Raw genomic sequence first — 25966 nt, 5'->3', positions numbered from 1 at the left:
CTGATGTCCTCGTTTTAGGTTCTTTGCCTAGTCTAGTCTTCCGACGTTTTATAAAGTCGGTAATGGTTCCATCGTCGGGTCCTGTTCGTTAAGCTTTGTTGGGTTTCCATTCCCTGTACTGCCTGATGTTTCAATACTAGGATCGTTGCCTATCTTAGCCTTCCAAATCTTAAGTAAATGGGCTTCTTGGGAGTAGGTGATGGTAGATGTTAGGCTGTGTTGGGTCTGTCGCCACTGCACTGCCTGATATTTTAGTATTAGGATCATTGCTTCTCCTAGTCTTTCCAATACTGAGAGATGCCGTGATTATACTTCTGTTTGTGTAGGTCGGTTGGGATTGTAAATGGGCTATATCGGTCCGTGTTTTGGTATAGCTGTCATATAAACCGATCTCGGGTGTTGACTTCTTGAGCCACTAGAGGGCACAGTTCTTATCCGATTTCGCTGAAATTTGGCATGAGGTGTTTTACTATGACTTCCAACAACTGTGCTGAGTATGGTTGAGATCGGTCCATTACCTGATATAGCTGCCATATAAACCGAACTCGGGTCTTGACTTCTTGAGCCACTAGAGGGCGCTGTTCTTATCCGATTTGGCTGAAATTTTGCATGAGGTGTTTTATTATGACTTCCATCAACTGTGCGGAGTATGGTTGAGATCGGTTCATAACCTAATATAGCTGCCATATAAACCGATCTCGTGTCTTGATTTTTGAGCCACTAGAGGTCGCAGTTCTTATCCGATTTGGCTGAAATTTTGCATAGGTGTTTTATTATGACTTCCAACAACTGCGTTGAGTATGGTTGAAATTGGTCCATTACCTGATATAGCTGCCATTTAAATCGATCTGGGATCTTGACTTCTTGAGCCTCCAGAGGGCGTAATTATTATCCAATTGGGCCGAAATTTGGTACAACGGCTTCTCCCATGACCTTCAACATACGTGTCAAATATGGTGCGAATCGGTCTATAGCCTGATATAGCTCCCATATAAACCGATCTCTCTATATTACTTCATGAGACCCTAAAGGGCACAATTCTTACTCGAATTGGATGAAATTTTACACAATGACTTTTACAATGGCCTCCAACATCCAGTTTGGACGGGATCTTAACTTGACATAGCTCCAATTTTATAGCAATTCTTTTCTTTTATTCTTTGTTTTCCTAAAAAGAGATATCGGGAAAAGAGCTCGACAAATGCGATCTATGGTGGACGGTATATAAGATTCGGCCCGGCCGAACTTAGCACGCTTTTACCTGTTCTCGTTAAGAACTCAACACGCGTAAAGAAAAAACAAGGGTCTATGTCAAATGTCATCTCAAGCTGTATCATGATTACCACAGACGGAAGTTTAGACGGAAAGATGGTTGGACTGAGAGAAGGACAGACACATGGACATCATTAAATCGTCTTCGAATTTATGAAAATCAACGATATATAGCTTTGTAGGTTCGGACCCCCTATGCAAAATGCAAATTTTGTCCATGAACATTCCACTAAGGAACAGGGGCAAACTTCTCACATATCAATGAGTGCAGTCCGATTCAAGTTTAAGCTCAATAATAAGGGGCCTCCTTTTTATAACCGAGTCCGAACGGAGTGCCGCAGTGCGACACCTCTTTGGAGAGAAATTTACATGCCATGTTGCCAGCATTAGGAGGGGAAAAACACCGCTGAAAATTTTTTCTGATGGTCTGGCCAGGATTCGCACCCAGGCGTTCAGCGTCCTAGGCGGACATGCGAACCTCTGCGCTACGGTGGCCTCCACTATACCCCCATGGTTTGGAGTTGTTACTGAAAAAACAAAGCAAAAATTATTATCAAATGACTTGTATAAAATTGTTTCAATTTTTCATATGCTGAGTTCCTTGAGGTCATTCTTTCAAAAATGCTTTCAACAAGAATGAAATCTAATGAAGTTAGGCTAACCAGATGTATGAAACTCATATGGATTATTTATTACAGGCCATTTGCCTCACCTACGCATGAACCCCTGAACCATATCTGCCTTGGCAAATGTATACAAAAGAATGTGGCTGTTAACATGTGCAACATTTTAATATTTTTTATGAATGTATGCCTCACCTTTTGGTACCCAAAACCACTCAAAAGGGGTTCTTCCTTTCCACATTTTTATTGTAATATATTTAATATGTGAATTTCATGTACGTTGGGTATTTGCTTTTTATTTTATCATTTTCAATATTTTCTCCAAGTTTTTATTGAGTTGCCCGCCACATGTGTCCCTGGAATAACGACTCTCAGCAAAGGCTCAAAACAGAAGGGTATAGTGGAGTTCAAAATTGTCATTTTCATAGTTATTGGGCAATTTTGGGCATTTCAGTCGTTTTCCAAAGACATATTCTGGGTATAGTTGAATTTTTTGTTTTCACATATCACCCTTGTGTACTTATTATTGCTTATAAATATTTGAAAAAAAAAAGTTGGTTAACAAATTCAATAGATCCTTACTGTTTTGCCTGCTGGGGGTGGCATTATGAGGAAGGTATAGAATTTTGCCAATGACCAAATTGGTTTTACATGGTACATACACGCTTACGAGGTTGTCATTGTTATTGGTCTAACTGTCATTTGTAGCAACCAAAATGACTAGGGCAATAAAAAACAAGTAAAAGCGTGCTACGTTCGGCAGGGCCGAATCTTATATACCCTCCAAATTTTAAGCGGCTAGCTTTACTCCTTCGGAAGTTAGCGTGCTTTCGATAGACAGACGGACGGACGGACATGGCTAGACCGACATAAAATGTCGCGACGATCAAGAATATATATACTTTATCGGGTCTCAGACAAATATTTCGAGTAATTACAAACAGAATGACGAAATTAGTATACCTCCATCCTATGGTGGAGGGTATAAAAATGAAAATTGGGAAAAAGCGCCGTGATCTACTCCTTATTTTTTTTTTTTTTTTTCATTTGGTAGCTATATTGCCTAGGATTGAAGGGGGTCTCAAATTCTCAAGATCCCGTGGTCCTTCCCAGGTCCAATTTTTTAGTTTTTGTTTTACCTATTCGTAATCTACTCGCCAATATCTTTTATTTGATACCCATAGTGCCTAGGTTGGGTATCATTCCCAATCTTTAGTGCTGGGTATAAAATACAGCATTTTTAAGTACTTGGAGTCGACTATGGAGTCTGAGTCGGAGTCGTGTCAAAATTGCTCGACTCTGCAGCCCTGGTTTTGCCTGAATTGTTTGAAAATTGAAATTATGTGCCCTTGGAATCTTCGGAGAGGCATTTTGTGATTACACTCTTATGAATCCAAATTGATAAGTGTCTCTCTAAAGAAATTTCCCTATTTCAACTTTTTTAATAAATTTTTTATATTTCCCATAAATATTTCATTATTTTTATAATAAAGTTGTATAAAAAAAAAATTTTAATTATATATGTTAATTGTTTTTAATATAAAATATGTTATTCTTTAAGTATATATTGCATGTATGTATTAAAACAAAACACAAAAACGAAAAACAAAATAATAAAAATATAATTTACCATTTTGTGGAATACCAATGACAATAGAACCTCGGCTACATTGAATAATTTTTTATGCTCACCCAACCAACACCAACTCCAGCACCAAGTCCAACTCTATCACCTTCACCATCACTTTCCCACCAACTATCTAACCTGTAGAGCAAGCCAAACCACGACAACAATGGCAACATCACAACAGTGCAAACCACGCAAATAAAAAGTTGAAGTTCAAAAAAAAAAAAAAAAAAAAAATATTGAAAAAACAATTGCAACAAATACAATGTAACAATTTTTGTTAAATCCCTCTCTATATGCAAGTAGAATGGAAACCAAAAAAAAAAAAAATAAATAATCCACCACCTAACTGCCATCTATATATCCACCTGCTATGGTCAATTTGTATATCGTCTACTCTTGCTTGACTGCGAGCAGCTTTTTGTAGATGCTGCCCGCTCTAACGTTCAGTGTTCGTGTGTGTGTGTGTGTGTGATTTGTAAGCAACTCTGAAAGCAATTAAAAATAGTAAAACGTGTATATTTTGTAAAAAAAACAAAAGAAAACAAGAATATTTTTTTTGAATATATAAAAACAAACACTATAACACATACACACCTCCATCCTTTTGCCAACCCTTTGTTGCTTTTTAGTGTCGAATATTGTTGTCGGCCACAAGTAGAAAACCACCCATGCCGCACATAAAACACGGTTATTTTTTTTGGGGGGAAGGAACCCCAAAATAAAGCACCTTTTAAAATTATCTAATTTCACAAGTCGCACATAGCTAGGTAAGTTTAATATAACAAAAAAAAAATCCTATGAACAAGATATCCAAATAATTTATGTAAATGAAAATAGGGCCACAATTTGTAAAGGCTCCATAATAGTTTCTATCGCACTGCACTTAGACCCTCCATTATAAGATAAGGAGAAATACTCTCATATCAATTCAGTAATACCTTGCCTTCAAATATCAGCTAACGTTTTAGGTAGGTTAGCTTAGGTTAGGTTGAAAAGAGGATGCAGATATTAATCTGCCCCATAACACTATGGACATACACGTGAGCCAGTAAAAACCCTAAAGTAACCTCTAAAAAGAAATTTTTAAGATAGGAATTCCGTGCTACTTACAAAATCCTTAATTGTTTTCCATGCCACTCCCCTAAGTTGGTTCATGTCTGATATTGTGTCTCCACTTAAGTGCCGGTTCAACTGTTCAACGCGAAAGCCGGGCAATGTCAGAGGAAATGCTCCAACTTCTCATCATTTTCCCCGCATGCCCTACACATGCTATCACTTGCCGCACCGATTTTACATAAGTGAGTTGGTAGTCCTATGTGTCCCGTTTTGATACCAATAGCTCTGCTGACCTCCTTCTTTCTTCCTTTCAGTCATACCCTCATCTTCTCACGATCTGGATACCCCCATACGATTTTCGCCGTCCTACCGACCGTTTCGCTGTTCCACAATGTTGCATGCGCATTCGTCGCCCACTAACTCGGACGGCGTCGACCCGAAAGGCTTCGGGTTAACCAAGTTTATTGACGGCAGTCCTATGACCTTCACCGCCAAATCGTCTGCCGTTTCATTTCCCCTTACTCCGTTATGGCCCGGCTCCCAAACGATGCGGATTTTGCCATACTTAGAGAAGGCGTTAATCTCCTTCTTACGCTGCAAGACTGTTCGTGTCCCCACCGTTCTGGTTTTTATTGCCCTGATGGCCATGCCCGTTAACCGACGTCCTCGCGTTAGCCCCACACCACCTCACGCATTCAGTGATCGCCCAGATCTCCACCTGCAGGACCGTATTATGGTCAGGCAGTCTAAAACAGATCTCAGTGCCTGGGTTCTTCATGTAGACACCCAAGCCCACTCTGCCCTCTAGCTTTGTAACATGATCTTCCAGATGGCAAAACTAGATTTCCGTCAATCCAAGACTGTGCCGATGGCAGCAGTGCCTCGCACTTCAAGGTTCATCTAAGGTATCCGAACGTAAACCTCTTCCCTTCCTTCCAGGTTTCCTATCGTCGCCTCGTTTATACCGCGATGGTATGAGCTGCTCCCATCCTCAATCCATTCTCCCATCGCCCTAAGTCTCATAGCCGTAGTGGCTGCCTCACACTTAATCTGTATGTCAATGGGTCGAATATCTAGAATAGTCTTCAGTGCCCTTGCGGGCGGGGTCCTCATCGCTGCGTCTATGCCAAGACAACATGTCCTTTGAACGTTACACTTTTTCCCCATTGCAGTCCACCAAACTACTGCGGCGTATGTATGTATTGGCCGACCCCAAATGTCGTCTCAGGAATCCGACGGGAAAACCCTTTCAATCCTACCAGGTTCCTATCGTCGCCTCGATTATACCGCGATGGTATGAGTTGCTCCCATCCTCAATTCATTCTCCCATCGCCTTACGTCTCATAGCCGCAGTGCCTGTCTCACACTTAATCTGTATGTCAATGGGTCGGATATCTAGAATAGTCTTCAGTGCCCTTGTGGGCGCGGTCCTCATCGCTGCGTCTATGCAAAGACAACATGTTCTCTGAACCTGTTGTATGGTCCTTATGTTGCACCTTTTTCCCATAGCAGTCCACCAAACTAATGAGGTGTAAGTAAGTATTGGTCTAATCACGCTCCTGTAGAGCCAGTGGACTATCCTCGGATTCAGGCCCCATTTCGAGCCTACGGCCCATCTACATAGTGCCCAACATCAGTGAGCCTTCTCAATACGCTCCTGAATGTGACATTTCCAAGTTAGTTTCCTGTCCAAGAACACACCTTGTCAGATAACAAAATCGTCTTATGGAGGAACCGTGGTGCGTTAAATTGGCCCACCTTCGTCTTCCTCGTGAACAGGCATATTTCAGTCTTCTCTGGGTTAACATTGAGACCTCTGGGTCTAGCCCAGCCATATGCCATATGCAAGACCCTTTCGGCCCGTCTGCATAGCTAGTTCGGATCCTTAATCCTTAGAAGTATTAAACATCGTCTGCGTATCGGACGGGCTCAAATCGCTCCTCAGTCAGTATCCGTAATAGGATATTTATGGTGGTCATCCATATTAGAGGCGATAAAAACTAATTCGAAAAGACTGTGTCAGTGGCACAGTCTTGGATTGACGGAACTCTGGTATTGTCATCTGGAAGATCATGCTACACCGATGGATCAAAGCTAGAGGACAGAGTGGGCCTGGAGATCTACATTGAGAAGCCAGGTGCTGGGATGTGTCTTAGACTACCTGACTATAATACGATCCTGCGGGACTTATAATCTGGTACAGCTGTCTTATAAACCGATCTTGGGTCTTGACTTTTTGAGCCTATAGAGGGTGCAATTGTCGTCCGATTTGACTGAAATTTTGCACGTGATGTTTTGGTATCACTTTCAACAACTGTGCTAAGTATGATTGAAATCGGTTTATTATCTGGTACAGCTGTCTTATAAACCGATCTTGGGTCTTGACTTTTTTAACCCATAGAGGGCGCAATTCGCGTCCGATTTGACTGAAATTTTGCACATGGTATTTCAGTATCACTTTCAACAACTGTGCTAAGTATGGTTCAAATCGGTTCATAATCTGGTATAGCTGTCATATAAACCGATCTTGGATCTTGACTTCTTTAGCTAATAGAGGGTGCAATTCTCGTCCGATTTGGCTAAAATTTTGCACGTGGTGTTTTGGTATCACTTCCAACAACTGCATTAAGTATGGTTGAGATCGGTTCATGTTTTCATATAGCTGCCATATAAACCGACCTTGAGTCTTGACTTTTTGAGCCTATAGAGTGCGCAATTGTCGTGCGATTTGACTGAAATTTTGCACGCGGTGTTTTGATATCACTTTCAACAACTTCGCTAAGTATGGTACAAATCGGTCCATGTTTTGATATAGCTGTCATATAAACCGAACTGGGATCTTGACTTCTTGAGCCTCTAGAGGGCGCAGTTCTAATTCGATTTGACTGAAATTTTGCACGTGGTGTTTTGGTATCACTTTCAACAACTGTGCTAAGTATGGTTCAAATCGATTCATGTTTTGATATAGCTGCCATATAAATCGGTCTTGGGTCTTGACTTCTTGAGCCTCTAGAGGGCGCAATTCCCATCCGATTTGACTGAAATTTTGCACGTGGTGTTTTGGTGTCACTTCCAATAACTGTGTTAAGTATGACGCAAATCGGTTTATAATCTGGTATAGCTGTCTTATAAACCGATCTTGGGTATTGACTTCTTGAACTTCTGGAGGGCGCAATTCCCGTCCGATTTGACATAAATTTTGCACGTGGTGTTTTGGTATAACTTTCAACAACTGCACAGTATGGTTCATGTCGGTCCATGTTTTGATATAGATGCCATATAAACTGATCTTGGGTCTTGATTTTTTGAGCCTATATAACTCCTCAATATATACATTATCACACCCTTTTGTGGCTTTTGTAGCCATTTTCGATCTTTTAAAGATGTTGCAGGGATATTTAGTAAAGAACTACAATCGTTATGCACCTTTGGATCTGTTTTAACACTTTTTTTTTTAATCAAAAGCGAAGTGTATTTATGTAAGTGGGGGGCAAACTAACACACATTTGCACATTTCCCAAGCACATGGGATTGTGATTCGTGCACAATAATGTGCAATAGTGAGGATGTGTGTTTGCCCACCGCTGATTTAAGTGTACCTTAGTATGTAGAAGTAATAATATCTTCGGCTCCACCCCACATTTGCTTCCCTAGCCTTTTTTTTGATATTTGGATGTTTTGTGTGATTTTGGTAGAAACTTCCATAATATAATAAAGCCTTAACTCAATCTTCGCATCCTTTAGTGCAGTTCCTTCCCTGACCTGTCCTATAGATATCTTTGTAGTAGACAAGTAAATTGCAAACGCTTTATTTATGTTATAAAAACAGTGAAACAAAAAACAGCTATGACAAAGACAAACACATTCACATTCACCTTATAGCATTTTTTCCAAAAAAAAATATATTTAAAAAAAAAAATGTATAGTTATCTGCACACAATCATATCAACAACAAACAACGAATTCCGATTTCATTTCATAGAATCAACGGAAACGAGAGGAATTTGAGATGGCCACACACAATGAATAAAACTGAGCAGAGGTAGCGAAAACATCAACAGCAGTATCAATAGCTTCGGTGGTAAAAGAAAAGAAAAAAAAAAAACAGGTTATAATAGCACCCTATAAAAGGCCACAAACGCGATTTCGCCATTGCAGCAAAGCGAAACAGCAACAACAAAAAACCAGGATCACCACAACACTTGAGCCATATTGCCACAACATGAACAGCAATTGCTGCAACAATAGTGGCGGCAAGAAAAGCAATATTGCCCAACCGAACAACAGCAGCAAAAGCAAAATTATAGCTACACAGCTACAACTTCAGCATGAGTAGCAATAATCAGAAAATTTCGCAAATATTTTCAAGCCACAGCAGCAGCAACGGCTACAGCAACTCATTAAGAGTACCCTCATCATCAGCAACAGCAGCAACCGCAAGACTACAGCATCAGCATCAGACTCAGACTCATTCAACATACCTCCAAAAACCACGTGCCAGTTATCCGGAAATTATGAATCCTCGCCTATCCTTGAATGGTACTTTGCGCCATTTGGTGCCATCGCCAGGACCTTTGTATCGAGAGCATAGTTCACGTTCCATTCAACCGCTCACAGCCAATGAGCAACAAATGGCCGAACTTGATGGCAGTCTCTATGGGGGCAGTGGCAGTGGCAGTGTATCACGTAGCGGCTACTTAACAACCTCAACCTCTACTACACCCGGAGTCGTTGGCATTGCAACATTAGGAACAACACCCTGTGCTGGTGTGGTTGGTGGTGATTCCAATGCACCGACAACGACTATGTCATCCAGTCATGTTAGTTTTTTGGCCAGAGATAATAGCAACAGCATCAGTGGTATTGGTGTTGGTGGCGGTGGAGGAGGCTTTGGTCATGGTGGTGGTGGTGTCAACTTTCATACCACTGAGCTTTCTATCACACCCACGATGACTGGCGATGAGCAGTGCATTGATTTGGGTAGCCTGCGAAGATTTTCCATAGATCGCCATAGTTTCTTGGGTAAGAGATTTTCAAGTTTTTGCCATTGACATTTCAGATGAGTGCATCTAAACAAACATTACAAACAAAGGTAGGCAGGGCTAAGATCAGAATTAAAAGCTCATCTGACTAGAGTTCTGAGTTCAAATGTTGTCGAACAACTACTTTTGGTCAAATTTTTATAAATATTTTTATATTCATTTCAAAAACTTCTATAGGGATTATTTATAAATTTAGATAAAGTTAGGTTTGAAAACAAAGTGTGGATATTAATGCGCCCTATGCCACTATGGGCATTAGGGTGATAACTTTTTTACAACCTCCTATCCCGGTATAATATTTGGATGAGTTTTTATTTAAGCTTAGATAAAATCTTACATATAAAGTTATTCGTAAATTGGGAAAAGAAACCTCGCGCACAAAATGATTTAAAAATGTTCACAAAATTATATTTCAAAGTGTTCCCTTCTTAACATGTTGAATGCAGTAAGTGTTTTTTTTTTAGTGTTTAATAGACAAGCAATCATTCATTCGTGCAACAGAAAATAACTTTTAAGTTTAGATAAAAACCGCTAAGTAATCACCCTAATGCAAAGGGTGAAGTTTTAATATTGTCTTCCAATGTGTCAATTGAAGCGAGCTTGTCTGTATAGATAAGACAAAAACATCACAAACAAGTAAAAGCGTGCTAAGTTCGGCCGGGCCGATTCTTATATACCCTCCACCATGGATCACATTTGTCGAGTTCTTTTCCCAGCATCTCTTTTTGGGCCAACATATGATGAAATAAAAGAATTGTTAAATATCAGCCAATTCGAATAAAAATTGCGTCCTTAAGGGGCCCAAGAAGTAAAATAGGGAGATCGGTTTATATGGGAGCTATATAAGGCTATAGTATGCTCAAGGTCACAAGCGAAGTCGTTGTACAAAATTTCAGGCAAATCGTATAAGAATTGCGCCCTCTAGAGGCACAAGAAATCAATATCCCAGATACGTTTATATGACAGCTATATCAGGTTATGCACCGAGTTTCACCATACTGAGCACAGTTGTTGCAAGTGATACCAAAACACTGCGTGCAAAATTTCACTTAAATCTGACGAGAATTGCGCCCTCTAGAGCCTCAAGTAGTCAAGACCCAAGATCGGTTTATATGGCAGCATTATCAAAATATGGACCGATCACAGTTGTTGCAAGTGATACCAAAACACTGCGTGCAAAATTTCAGTCAAATCGGACGAGAATTGCGCCCTCTAGATGCCCAAGAAGTCAAGACCCAAGATCGGTTTATATGGCAGATATATCAGGTTATGGACCGATATGATAGCAAAACACATAATGCAAAATTTCTTTCCAATCGGATAAGAATTGTGCCCACTAGAGGGTCAAGAAGTCAAGACCCAAGATCGGTTTATATGGCAGCTATATCAAAACATGGACCGATATGGCCCATTTACAATCCCAACCGACCTACACTAATAAGAAGTAATTGTGCAAAATTTCAAGCGGCTAGCTTTACTCCTTAGAAAGTTAGCGTGCTTTCGACAGACAGACGGACGGGCGGACATGGCTAGATCGACATAAAATGTCACGACGATCAAGAATATATATACTTTATGGGGTCACAGATGAATATTTCGAGTAGTTATAAATGGAATGACGAAATTAGTATACCCCCATCCTATGGTGGAGGATATACAAATAGTATAAAAGCATACCGAACATGAGCTAAAATATTCACCGAAATCGACTCTCAATAAGTCCATTATGTGGTAAATGGCACCGCCTTCTTAAATCCACATGTCATGAAAGTCAAGCTCTTGCATTTTGGAAAAAAAAGGTTGAAAATCATCTCACGGTAGCGCACACCATTCACAGTTATGTTACGATTCGCATCATCTTTGAAGAAGTACGGTCCAATGATGCCACCAGCCCATAAACCGCACCAAACTGTGACTTTTTCTGGATGCATTGAGAGCTCTTGCAATGCTTCTGGCTGATCTTCACTCCAAAATCTACAATTCTGCTTATTTACGTACCCATCGAATGAAAAGTGAGCTTTGTCGCTGAAGAATAAGAAGCGCGCGATGTACTTTCTTAACAGAGCACGAATTGTGATAATAAAATTCAATAATTTGCAAGCGTTGTTCGTTTTTAAGACATTTGTAGACCAAACTGAAGATGTTTGACAGTGAAACAAAACACGAAACGTGCATGAGCTGTTTAAACCCAAATACATGGTCCCAGCTTTGAATATCAGATTCGTATTCTACTCTCAAGTACCTTTTGTTGAGCCCCATATTGCGATGGTCAGTAAATAATTGCTGTTTCTGGGTTGTTTTGGCGAAGGGGTAGACCCTCCGAAAATTGGTCCCGAAAGTGAGTGTCAAATACGTGCTCTACTCCCAAATACCTTTCATTTGTGCTCCGTATTGTAAAGGTCGGCAAATAGGTGTGTGCGATTTAGGGATGTTTTGGGTGGTGGGGTGTTCCCCCAAGCACTTAGCGCTGTAAACCTCAAATAATTGGTCCCATTTATGAATATCAGATTTGTATTCTGCTCCCAAATATCATTTATTTAGTCCCGGATATCAATTTCGTTCTCTACCCCCCAATACATTTCATTGCCATGGTCGGTAAATATGTCCATATTGGCATGGTCGGTAAAAATGCCCGATTTAGGGGTGTTTTGAAGAGTGTGGTGGTCTCCCAAACACTTAGCTCCGACAAAATATCGGCATCGTGATCCTTTCGGATATCATTTACTTGAACCCCATAAAGGCATTAGTTTAAGTGGGTTCAACACTTTGCCCAAAAATGGATACCAAATTCGTTTTCTAATCAAAAATAACTTCCAATTGAACCCCTTATTGCAAAAGTCAGCCAATATGTCCGGTTTGGGGGGTGGGTCCTTAAAAATATCAACATCGTGCTTCACTCTCTTTGAGCCCGAAATTATAATGAGGCCCTATAGACACTTTCTCGAATGTTGATATCAAATTCGAGCTCTACTCCCAAACATATTCCACTTGAGCCCCATATTGATATTGTCGGTAAATATGTCTTTGGGGGGTGTTTTTCGGTGGAGGGTCGTCTCCCCAAACACTGTGTCACATATTTTCATATTAGATTCGTACTCTACTCTCAAGTGCCTCTCAATTGAGGCCCATATTGCCATGGTCGATTAATAGGGGTGTTTTGAGGAATGGGGTAGTCCCTGAACTGGGCTTGGAATACGTTTTATGCTCTTAAATATCTTTCATTTGAGTCCCATGATGTCGTGATTGGTACATATGTGTATACATATTTGGTGGGTTTAGGGGTGGGGCGGCCCGCTAGGCACCTCACCAATAATTTGAATATGAAATTTTTGTTTTTAAGTTAGCTTAAGAGAGCACATAAAAATTCCGCTTAAATCGCCGCACCCATTTTCTGATCTGGCGTTGTTGAAAATTACCGCGTTTCGTTTTTGGATAGAAGACTTTTTAACCATATTAGGTGTGATGGCTTCAAAAGCCCTGCATATGGTATTTGTATCGAATTAATTGCGAAAACACCTCTATGATACAATTACCACATTTACCACGCTCGACAACCCTGTCTATTAGCTGTACTTTTTCCCAATGCATGGGTTTTTGTGTAATGACACACTTTTTTTCTGCGATAATGACACTATTCCGGGTACACATGATTCTGTGCATCTGTTGGAAGTTGTATTGATGGCTTCGAACGCTTGACAACGGCAAGGGTTTTAGCTGTTGTTTTTTAATGGTCTTTCCCCTTACAGGAAAAAAAACTTGAATATAAAAAATGCTTCAACGCCCAGTGGGAGAAAATAGAAAAAAACTTGTTAAAAAATATGGCGTGTAAGAACGTTTAGAGATATCTGCTTTAGTACCGTCTTCTCTAGACCGGGATCTCGCCATAAGATTTTCGTTGTCCTACTGACCGTTTTGCTGTTCCATAGTGCTGCCGTTCGCCGCGATTGCTCTTAACTCGGACTGTATCAACACAATGCGGATAGTTCCATCCTCAGAGAAGGTGCTAACCTTCTTCTTACACTCCAAGACTGTTTGTGACCTCACCGTCCAGATTGTTATTGCGCTGATGGCCGATTTAGTGCCCGCAAAGATGTTCCCACTCGACATCCTCACGTTAAAACCACACCACCATCGGGATCTCCACTTGGAGGACCGTTTTATGGTCAAACAGTCGAACAGTGACCTTAGTCCCTAACTATTCAATGTAGACTCCCAGTCCCACTCTTTCCTCTAGCTTTGACATAAACTTCCAGATGGCAATAACAGAGTTCCATCAATACAAGACTGTGCCGCTGACAGCAGTGCATTGCACTCGTCCTCCAGTGTCGTCTCAGGTATACGATGGGAAACCTCTTCCATTTTTTCTAGGTTTCATATGGTCGCCGATTGTGTGACTTTCTCCCATCCTCTATCCATTCTCCCATCGCATTAAGTCTCACACCACCTCATGCATTCCGTATTCATCGGGATCTCCACTTGGAGGACCGTATTATGGTCAAGCAGTCGAACAGAGACCTTAGTCCCTAACTATTCAATGTAGACTCCCAGTCCCACTCTTTCCTCTAGCTTTGACATAAACTTCCAGATGGCAATACCAGAGTTCCATCAATACAAGACTGTGCCGCTGACAGCAGTGCATTGCACTCGTCCTCCAGTGTCTTCTCAGGTATACGATATGAAACCTCTTCCATTGTTTCTACGTTTCATATTGTCGCCAATGGTGTGACTTGCTCCTATCCTATATCCATTCTCCCATCGCCTTAAGTCTTATAGCCGCATTGGCTACTTCTCACTCAATCTGTATGTCTCTATGGGTCAGATATCTGAAATAGTCTCCAGTGTTCTAGTAGGCGTGGTCCTCACCGCTCCACCTATAGCAAGAAAAACATATTCTCTGAACCTATGGTATTATCCTTACGCTGCACCTTTCTCCATCACTGTCCACCAAACTACTGGGGCTTAAGAAAGTTTCGGGCTCTCTCGTCTCTCTCTCGTCTCTCTCTCGTCTCTCTCTGGTCTCTCTCTCGTGATACCGATATCACGCTCCTGCAGAGAGACGTGGACTATCCTCGGATTTAGTCCCCATTTCGAGCCTACGGCCCGTATTGACAATTTTCAACATCTCCGAGTCTTTTCGATATGCTCCTGAAAGTGACAATTCAGTTTTCTATCAAAGATTACTCCTAAGCGTTTGACCTTGTCAGATATCGAAAATGTTTTGTTGAGGAAATTTGGTGCGTAAAATTGGCTCACCTTCGTCGTCCTCGTTTTTCAGAGCCTTGCCCCTTAGAAGTGTTGCGTAGCAGACGGGCTCAAATTTCTTCTCAGACGGCGCCTGTAATAGGTTATGGTTCTTACCCCTAAGGGTGGCGTTAAAATGCTCCCTGTGACATGGCCTGTGCCACTTTCTCCCTTACATTTATGTCTTAGCACCCACAATTTATTCACCTGTTCGTTAGCATATGGTTTATCAAGTCTCTAAGGACCCGATTTACCCGGTAGTGGTCTTAGAATTGGATCAGTGAGTCGTTTCGCAGATTGTAAAAAGCCCTCTCGATGCCAATGCATACCTTCAATGTGTAGGTCTTGGCATCCAAAGATTCTTCTATTTTATGCATATCCTCGTGCAGGGCAGTCTTCCCCGACCTTCCCTTTACATAGGCATGTTATTTGAAAATGAGCAGTTCGCTGGATATCCTACTCTCTATTATGGTATCCACAACATGTTCCATGGTTTTGAGCGGTATATATGCCTGTAGGCTTTTGGTGTCGCATAACTCGCCTTGCCGGGTTTAGGTATAAACACCATCCTTGCCTCCTTCCACAGAATACAAGATTCGGCTCCGCCCAACTTAGCATGCCTTTACTTGTTTCTATACCAGGGAGATATTAATTCTCGTTTTTAGCTTTTAAAAGGTATGTGCCGCTGGCGGCGGTGCCTCGCACTCAACCTCAAGTGTCATCTCAGGTATTCGATCGGATACCTCTTCCCTTCCTTCCAGGTTTCCTATCGTCGCCTTGATTATACAGCGATGGTATGAGCTGTTCCCATTTACCGAAAGAGGGGGGCATATTTATTTTGTCATTCCGATTGTTACACATTGAAATATCCATTTCCGCCCTATGTCTGTCTACACATCCCTTGGTCTAGGATGTGCAGACAGACAGATTGGGATCGAAGAGGGGCTCTATTGGTCTATTATTTTATGTAGTCCCCATTTACGCCGATCTCTCAATTTCAGGTCTTGAGATAATAAAAGGCGCATTTATTACCTTATGGAGGCCACCTCAGCGCAGAGGTTAGCATGTCTGCCTATGACGCTGAACGCCTGGGTTCGAATCCTGGCGAGACCTCCAGAAAAAAAATTTTCATCGGTGGTTTTCCGCCCCTAATGCTGGCAACATTTGTGAGATACTATGCCTTGTGAAACTTCTCTCCAAAGAGGTGTCGCACTGCGGCACGCCATTCGGACTCGGCTATTAAAAGAAGGCCCCTTATCATTGAGCTTAAACTTGAATCGGACTGAACTCATAGATATATGAGAAGTTTGCCCCTGTTTCATAGTGGAATGTTCATGGGCAAAATTTGTATTTGTATTACCTGATTTCGCTGAAACTGGGACTCGGCTATTGAAAACAGGTCCCATATCAATTTGGGCTTATTTATTACACGATTTCGGCATAGTGAGTTGTGTTGTTCCCCCCGGCATCCGTTCTGAGTATTGTATGGATTGGATTATATTTGGATATAGCCCCACATAAACTAATTTCCAAATTAGAAATATGAAGCTTTTAAATGCGTATATTTGATCCGATTTTGCTGTATTGGTACAGTTAGTTGCATTGGACCTATCGTCATTCGTGCCGAATATGGTCCAGATCGGTCTTTGATATATCTACCATACATCGATCTGTATGGTCTCATTCTCATTTAAGGTCTTTGGCACATTAAAACCGCATCTATTCCCCATTTCGTTTAAATTTGGGCTCTAGATATTGCCAAAAATCTCCTTTACTAATGAGATCTTCAATGTAATTGGCTTAAATCCGAAAAACTTTCTGATATTTGTATTCAAATTTTTAAAAAATTGATTACAAATTGGGTTTGAAGAAGGGCTCTATAAAAATTTCAACCCAATTGTAGTTTGTCTATATAACCAAAAAAATTTTTTATGTATATTTAAAGTTTCAAATTCTCATTTATTTTCTCTATTTTTTCTGTCTTACAGATTTAGGTTCCAAATTTGGCATGTCACAGCCAAAATTTGGTCAAAGCGTTTCACAGCAAGGTTTCTTTACATCACACGATAGCCTCGCCACACCATGTGCATCAAGAGCTTCCAATTTACATGTGGCCAATACAAGCACTGCCTCCGATATGGATTTGTTACACAGCAACAAACAGCAGACGCGACGAAAGTCACGTGGACGCCTGAAAGACAACGATCAACCGTTGCTCGGTGGTACGTGGAATCGTTCAGCGGGTCGCGGTTCACAGGATAACACACTGATGGGTAGCCATCAGTTTAGTGGGAATTTTTGTAATGGTACCGATCGGTAAGTTGAACAGTGATCATTATTTAAGTTTAAGCATTTTTGGGTATTATGACAAGTTTTTTGAGAGAAAAAAATAGGTAAAAACGTCTTAAGTTCAGACTGGATGAATCTTGGAAATCCATCTGCGTGAATTGTGGTAAAAACCTGGGAACCCATCTTCATGTATGTCCTAAAAACTTGGGAACCCACAGCCATGGATTGTGCTAAAAACTTACACAAATGGACACAGTTCATGTCTGGATTATTTTAAATTTATCACATCAGGCTAAAGAAGTCAAATCGAGGCATCGGATTATGCGGGGCTTAATCTATTTAGAGACTAATAAAGACCTCTAGGACACAATGTTCATATCCGCTTGATAAGATAGGTTCCCAAAGAATTGAGAACCTAAAGTGGAACTCCTTCTGACTGCTAGTGCGGGACACACGCACAGAAGGTGTTCTATAGTCTCCTCTTCCTCGATGTCCTCACATCGCATCTGCAAAAGTCGTTGCTGGCAATCTTCAGTCTGTCTGCATGTTTTCCGATTAGACAGTGACATGTCATGACGGACACAATGACTGCAAAGCATTAGACCTCTTCAAGTCTAGATTACGCCACATAGTTTTGGAAAGTTCACAGCCCTCTCTATGTGACCATCTATCATTCTTTGAACTTGGGGCCTGGTCCTGAAAACATAGCTTACACATCGCTAGAGGCATACCCACAGATTCCAGTATCCCTGGAATGTGTAGGGTAGTTCCTAGTCTCTCAAGCTCATCTGCTTTAGAACTCCCTGGGATATCTCTGTGGCCCGGCACCCAGAACAAGTGAATTTTGAACTGTTCAGCCACCACGTTGAGAGATCTGCGACAGTCGAGGGCGGTTTTTGTGTTCAGAGATCTCCAGGGATTTAATGGCTGCCTGGCTGTCTGAGAAGATATTTATGCCAATCTTCGTAATTCCATTTCATCACTTGCTTAATTGCAAGGATCTCTGCTCGTTTCACACTGCAGTGGTCGATATGGCCAGTTCTAGATCTTTAGTGTACACCCCAAAGCCCACCTGGTCGTTTAGTTTGGAACCATTTGTATAGCAGTCTATGTAACTTCTGTTACCAGGGATATCGTAGTTCCAATCGGTTCTATCAGGAATAGTGGTAAAGCACTTTTTTATCACAAAGCGGCTCAGGTAGGGTGTAATCCACACTGCCTGGAACATCGGATGTTGTATCAAGGATAACACAGTGTCCGTAGCCGCCACATGACCAATGAGAAAGATCCCTTAACCTCAAGACAGTGGTCGCTAGAATTTGTCTAGCCACAATGTCCAGAGGCATAATATGTTGCATTAAATTCAGTGCATCAGATGGTGTCGTCCTCAGTGCGTCTGTGATGCACAAACGGATCCAAATCCGGTTAAGTATTGAGGAGTAGGTGGACTTTTGAAGCGCCGTCCACCAGACCACAACACCACATAAACTTTACTTTAATTGGCCACTACAGGTTATTCATTCCACTACTCGAATGTAGAAAGGATGCCCAAGCGCCTCGATCTTCTGCGCTTCTTCTCCAAATTCTGACACCTAGATTTGAGATGTCGCTCTTCACTTGGTCACTCCATCTTCCACTTTTGCGTTTTTTTTTATGGTCGCCTTCTTCATCCATTCTGACAACATGATCTAGCCAACGCTAGATCATACAACTCGTGGATTTATACGTCGCCTATATTCTCCATTAACGCAAACTGGTCCAAACATTGTACGAACGATATTTCCCTCAAACACTCCAAGTACTGCCCCATCTGCTTTCGCAAGTACCCACGCTCCGGAGCCATACAACAGCACAGGTAGTATCAGTGTCTTGTATAGTGTAATTTTTGTCTATCGAGAGTTGACATCTCCTCATCTGCTTGCTCAGTCCAAAATAGCATCTGTTAGCCAATATTGTTCTTCGAACTCGGCTATAAAATGGGCCTCCTTTTTATGGCCGAGTCCGAACGGCGTGCCGCAGTGCGACACCTCTTTGGAGAGAAGTTTTGGATGGCTAGTATCTCACAAATTTTGCCAGCATTAGGGGTGGAAAAACACCGCTGAAAATTTTTTTTCTGATGGTCTCGTCAAGATTCGAAGCCAGGTGTTCAGCGTCAAAGGCGGACATGTCGGACAGGTGACCGACCTATAATCCCGACACGGGATAGTTGTGAGCTCCATACAGGTTGCAGAAAGTGGAATGCTCCATACGGAATAGCTGCAATGGCAGTCGCGGACAATCAGCGGTATCGAGCGGAGAGTCTCAGTGAGAGGCCTATGATTCTCGATATGACAAGGCGAGTTATTGGCGCCTTTAAATAATCAATGGCCACCTTCTTCCCGTGGCGATCGGTCCTTCGGACCGGAACGAGCTTGCTCATACAGGATTTTGATGAGGATCACGACCTTCACATGAAGATGTGACTACAACAACAACACAACCGACCTATAATACCGATGTCGTCGTCATAGGCAAGTAGATTCTCTCTCGATACTTTCAAAGGCTGCGATTGCTTCTTCAGGTGCACATTGCAAATTTTGCCCATGAACATTGCCCATGAACATTCCACATTTTTTCTGATGATCACGCCAAGATTCGAAATCAGGCGTTCAGCGTCATAGGCGGACATGCTAACCTCTGCGCTACGGTGGCCTTCTTCAGGTGACCGACCTATAATCCCGACACGGGATAGTTGCGCACTCCTCACAGATTACGAAAAGTGGAATGCTCCATATGGAGTAGCTGCAATGGCAGTCGCGGACAATCAGCGGTATCGAGCGGAAAGTCTCAATGAGAGGCCTTTGATGCTCGATATGACAACTCAAGTTACTGACGCCTTTAAATAATCAATGGCCACCTTGTTCCTGCGACGATCGGTCCTTTGGACCGGAACGAGCTTGCTCATACAGGATTTTGACGAGGATCACGACCTCCACATGAAGATGTGACTACAACAACAACACAACTGACCTATAATATCGATGTCGTCGTCATAGGCAAGTAGCAGGCGTTGTCTTGTGAGACGAGTGCCCTATATACTCACATCTGCGTCTCGTATAATCTTCTCCAGCAGGATATAAAAGAGATCACACGGTAAGCTGTCTCCCTGTCTGAAATCCGTTTGGAATTGAACGATTCCGAGAGATTTTTTCCTATTTTAACTGAGGAGCGTGTGTCTGCAAGTGTCATCCTGCAAAGTCGTAACAGTTTTGCAGTGATACCAAGCTCAGCATTAGCCTGAAATACCTTAGAATGAATAGGTCTGTAGAAGGCGGTTTGTAGTCAACGAAAAGATGGTAGGTATTGACAGGTCTTTTCTAGGATTTGGCACAGTGTAAATATCAGGTCTATAGTGGTTTTACCGGGTATAATGCTACACTGATAGGGCTCAAATACGTTGTCGACTTTAGACATTAATCATTTCCAAAGTTCGCTCAATAGTTTCTTGTATGCGATAGGAAGGAGACTTATTCCTCTGTAACTGGCACATACCATCTTATCCTCTTTCTGTACAGCACATAGTTTGCTGAGGTTTCAATCACCGGGTATGCGTTCTTCTAGCCAAAATGCGAAGGACGAGCTGATGCATACGGCTTATCAGCGTGTCGCTTCCGGTCTTAAACAGTTCCGCCGGCAACCCATAGGCTGTTGCTGCCTTATTGTTTTTTTAGCCGGGTTACAGCTACGTGGACCTCGCTTCTATGCTATGATCAGGGATGGGAGAAGTGTTATTTCTATATCCTAAGCATACTTTCTGTATCAGTTACCCGATTTCTTTCTTTGTCTCCTGCTCAAGGATGTGCCTGGTTTACAGCTTCGTGGACCTCGCTTCTATGCTATGATCAGGGATGGGAGAAGTGTTATTTCTATATCCTAAGCATACTTTCTCTATCAGCTACCCGATTTCTTTCTTTGTCTCCTGCTCGAGGATGTGCCTGTACCAAAGCCATCGGTTTGATGTTTAAATCTTTGGTAGAATTTTTGGATTTCATTCTGGCTTCTGAACTTTTCTATTCGCTCACGTCCTTCCATTTCCTTCTTCTTCCTGCAGAAGAAACCATGTCTCTTTTTTCCCGATACTCTCCTTCATTGGGCGGATTGTTACTGACTGTAATGTTGCCCTGTATGTCGCATTCTTGGCTTCAGTAGCTTTTTGGCACTCCTGGTCGTACCATGGGTTCCATGGGGAAGGCTTTTGCTTTTGCCCTAGTACGGATGTAGCGGCTCTTTCCATGGAATGGGCAATGCTTTTCCGTTGCGCTGCTATACTATCGGGACAGGGAATGCTTTCTTCAAGCAATTTGGTCAGCTGAGTGAAGCATAACCTTGCCACCTGTTGTGTTTGCAGCTTTCCAAAATCCAGCATGCCAGCAGTATCACATCTTACTCTTCTCGCTATGCGAACCTTTGCTGCAACAAGGTAATGATTCGAATTGATCTTCGCCCTTTGCATCGATCGGATATCTAACATGCTGCTTGAATGCCTTGCATTTATCACAACATGATCTATTGGGTTGCCCAAAAGGTAATTGCGGATTTTTTAAAAGAAAGTAAATGAATTTTTAATAAAACTTAGAAGGAACTTTAATCAAATATACTTTTTTACACTTTTTTTCTAAAGCAAGCTAAAAATAACAGCTGATAACTGACAGAAGAAAGAATGCAATTACAGAGTCACAAGCTGTGAAAAAATTTTTCAACGCCGACTATATGAAAAATCCGCAATTACTTTTTGGGCAACCCAATATTTGGTTTCTCGTTTTTTGAATCGGGTGACAGCCATGTGTGAATCCTTCGATGTTGGAATCTACTACTGGTGCTGCTAACTACCATGTTCTTTGTCGCGGCGAAATCTTTTAGCCTCAATCCATTGTCAGCTGTTACTGCGTGTAGGCTAAATTTACCGACTATTGGGCCAAAGATACTTTCCTTCCCTATTAGCGCCTTAAAAAATCCCCTAGAACGATTTTAATATCATGGGTGGGTGTTATTCTCTTTCAAGGCGCTAATAAAATCTCCCAGAAAGATTTTCATATCATGGGCGGGTCAAATTCTCTTTTGAGGCGCTGGTAGAAAATATCCTCGACATCCTCACAGCTTCTGCAGAAGTCGTTTCATGCCACCTTCAGTCTGTCAGCTTGTTTTCCGATCAGTGACCTGTCACAAGGGACATAGGGACACAGCGACAGCAAAGCGGTGACAACTTCTTCTGACGCCAAGTACACTTCACAACAATACAGGCTCTGTGTCTCCCATACTCCGTACCGTTTTGTAGTTTAACTCTAGCAATTCTTAGTTCACGAACCATTGCCACAAACCCATGGTTCCAGGATAAAAACAATGTTAAATCCTCCTCAGAAAGACATTGATGCCGCTGAAGCGATCATACAATGATGAAGATTTATCTGCAGACACCGGACCAAAGTCAGGGTTAAGAATTTCCACCACTATTGCGTTAGCCTCGTCTTCGTAATCCGCCAGGATTTCATCCTCACAAGATTTGTTCGATTTTACCATGATGGCTTCCTTACGCATTCAGGGGGTAGTTGAGAAAGCAGTGAAACCACTCTTCCTCAGGACATTAGACACCTGCGGTGTGGATGATTTATCCTTAGATGCTGCATTAGCTGCTGCTGTTGATCTTTTGAGTTACGTCCTTACCCACCGGCGAACACCTTAAGTTCAATTCAACCCAATGACTCACCCATACAGGGCTTCTCGGCTTCTCCTGTCTTGACTCTTTTCTTTGCTCTTCTGATCGCTGCATGGCGATTTTCAGTGTCCTGTCATTCGCCAGTCTTTGAAGATGTTGTCGATAGCTTCTCAGACAAGTATTCAGCAACAACTGCTGAGTCTTCTCCTGATTCCCCAACCACACCGTTCATATAGACCTCAAGCTTCATCCTGTTGAATCGGTAGTATACAATTACTTCAGACTTGTTAGGATCTAGGAGGCAGCCGGAAATTAGTATATCCGATCGTCGTCAGCCTCATCTAATCTACCAATCTTTCAGTCGGTGGTTTAAAGATTGGGATCGAAGTACCTAGTCTCCCAAGTGTAAATTTAGAATCTGAGGGATTCCTTGGTCGGTGGTGATTTCAGTCGGTGGTGGTTACAGTAGGTGGTGGTTTCAGTCGGTGGTGGTTTCAGTCGGTGGTGGTTTCAGTCGGTGGTGGTTTCAGTCGGTGGTGGTTTCAGTCCGTGGTGGTTTCAGTCGGTGGTGGTTTCAGTCGGCGGTGGTTTCAGTCGGTGGTGGTTTCAGTCGGTGGTTTAAAGATTGGGATCGAAGTACCTAGTCTCCCAAGTGTAAATTTTGAATCTGAGGGATTCCTTGGTATGCATGCGTGCGCCATTAGTCGAGAAGTAATATCTCAGTCTCTAAGCAGTCAATAAACTTGGTTAAGTGGATGCCGAAGGGTCGACGCAGTTCGAGTTAAGGGCGTATTCGGCGAATGCGCATGTATCACTGTGTTATAGCGAAGAAACGGTCGGTAGGACGACAAAAATCCTATGAGATCCAGATCGTAGATAAAGGGGGCGATTACTGAAAGGAATTAAGAAAGAAGTTAGCATGGAACATCAAAACGGTCGTTTGGACGACGAAAATCCTATGGGGAGATTCGAATCATGAGAATAGGATACTATTACTGAAAATAATGAAAAAGGAGGTCAGTATAGCTATCGGAATCATAACGGGAAAAATAGGACTACGAGCTCACTTATGCGAAATCGGGGCGGCAAGGGATAGCATGTGTAGGGCATGTGGGGAAGATGAGGGAGCATTTCCTATGTCATTGCCCGGCTTTCGCGGACAATTGGGATTTTGTAAGCAGAACGGAGTTCCTAAGTCACATTTTTATACCCACCACCGAAGGATGGGGGTATACTCATTTTGTCATTCCGTTTGCAACACATCGAAATATCCATTTCCGACCCTATAAAGTATATATATTCTTGAGCAGCATAAAAATCTAAGACGATCTAGACACAGTCTTTAAAAATAGAGATATTGAGCTGCAATTTTGCACAGATTCTTTTTTGTCCATAAGCAGGTTAAGTTCGAAGATGGGCTATATCGGACTATATCTTGATATAGCCCCCATATAGACCGATCCGCCGATTTAGGGTCTTAGGCCCATAAAAGCCACATTTATTATCCGATTTTGTTGAAATTTGGGGCAGTGAGTTGTGTTAGGCCCTTCGACATATTTCGTCAATTTGGCCCAGATCGGTTCAGATTTGGATATAGCTGCCATATAGACCGATTCTCCGATTTAGGGTCTAAGGCCCATAAAAGCCACATTGATTATCCGATTTTGCTGAAATTTTCGACAGTAAGTTGTCTTAGGCCCTTCGACTTCCTTCGTTAAATTGGCCCAGATCGGTTCAGATTTGGATATAGCCGCCATATATAGACCGAACCTCTGGTTAAGGGTCTTAGGCCCACAAAAGCCACATTTATTATGCGATTTTGATGAAATTCGGGACAGTGAATTGTGTAAGGCCCATCGACATCCTTCGTTAATTTGGCTCAGATCGGTCCAGATTTGGATATAGCTGCCATATAGATCGATCCTCCGATTTATGGTGTAAGGCCCATAAAAGCCACATTCATTATCCGATTTTGCTGAAATTTGGGACAGTGAGTTGTGTTAGGCCCTTTGACATATTTCTTCAATTTGGTCCAGATCGGTTCAGATTAAGATATAGCTGCCATTTAGACCGATTTCTTGATTTATGGTTTTGGGCCCATAAAATGCTCATTTATTGTTCGATGTCGCCGAAATTTGGAACAGTGAGTTAAGTTAAGCCCCTTGACATACTTCTGCAATATCGCACAGATCGGTCCAGATTTAGATAGGTGCCATATAGACCGATATCTAGGTTTTAGGTTTTGGGGCCATAAAAGACGCATTTATCGTCCGATTTCGCTGAAATTTGACACAGTGAGATTGGTTAGGCTCTTCGACGTCCTTCTTAAATTTTGCCCAGATCACTCCAGATTTGCATATAGCTGCCATATAGACCGATCTCTTGATTTAAGGTTTAGGGCCCATAAAAGAGGCATTTATTGTCCGATTTCGCCGAAATTTGGGACAGTGCTTTGTGTTAGGCTTTTCGACATGTTTATGAAACTTGGCCCAAATCGGTTCAGATTTGGATATAGCTGCCATGTAGACCGATATCTCGATTTGAAGTCTTGGCCCCATAAAAGGCGCATTTGTAATCCGATTTCACTGAAATTTGACACAGCGTCTTATGTTCGGCTTTTCGACATCCGTGTCGTATATAGTTCAGATCGGTATGAGGTATATGAGTATAAGGTATGAAATTTTCACCGAATTTTGATGAAAGGTGGTTTACATATATACCCAAGGTGGTGGGTATCCAAAGTTCGGCCCGGCCGAACTTAACGCCTTTTTACTTGTTCGAGATTACTTTAAGTATTTAGTGCGCACTACACGCAGATTACCGTCTTAGATGTATATCCATAGTGACATGGGGCGGATAAATATCAACACCATCTTTTCAACTTTACCTGACCTAAATACAGTGCAGCGCCTGGCCAGGTCAAATCAATATTTTTTAGGGTCCAACGATACATTTCCATAGAACGTTGATCCCCGAAAGCAATTAGTGTGGATCGACTTCGATACCAGCTTGCATCGTCACAAACTGGAAGAGGCCCCGGCAACTCCGGAAAGTCGGAGAATATAGGTGACAATCTATTGACTATCCAACTCCAATTTTTCCTAGGTATGCAGCCCTGTTA

The 25966-nt window shown here is 42.0% G+C and overlaps 1 protein-coding gene across 1 annotated transcript in view; it reads left to right on the top strand.

The window, feature by feature from the left end:
• Positions 1-9357: 9357 nt before the first annotated feature.
• Positions 9358-25966, top strand: part of LOC106093927 (cyclic nucleotide-gated channel rod photoreceptor subunit alpha) — a 162815-nt gene continuing 146206 nt past the window's right edge. Inside the window, exons 1-2 of the mRNA XM_059370094.1 lie at positions 9358-9603; positions 16853-17180. Coding sequence (XP_059226077.1) covers positions 9387-9603; positions 16853-17180 — 545 coding nt within the window. The 5' untranslated portion in view covers positions 9358-9386. The remainder of the gene's footprint in view (positions 9604-16852; positions 17181-25966) is intronic.

Source organism: Stomoxys calcitrans, chromosome 5 (genome assembly GCF_963082655.1).
Source record: "Stomoxys calcitrans chromosome 5, idStoCalc2.1, whole genome shotgun sequence".
Lineage (NCBI taxonomy): Eukaryota > Metazoa > Arthropoda > Insecta > Diptera > Muscidae > Stomoxys > Stomoxys calcitrans.
The sequence above is the reverse complement of the archived record's forward strand: the minus strand, read 5'-3'. Positions and strand labels throughout refer to the sequence as shown.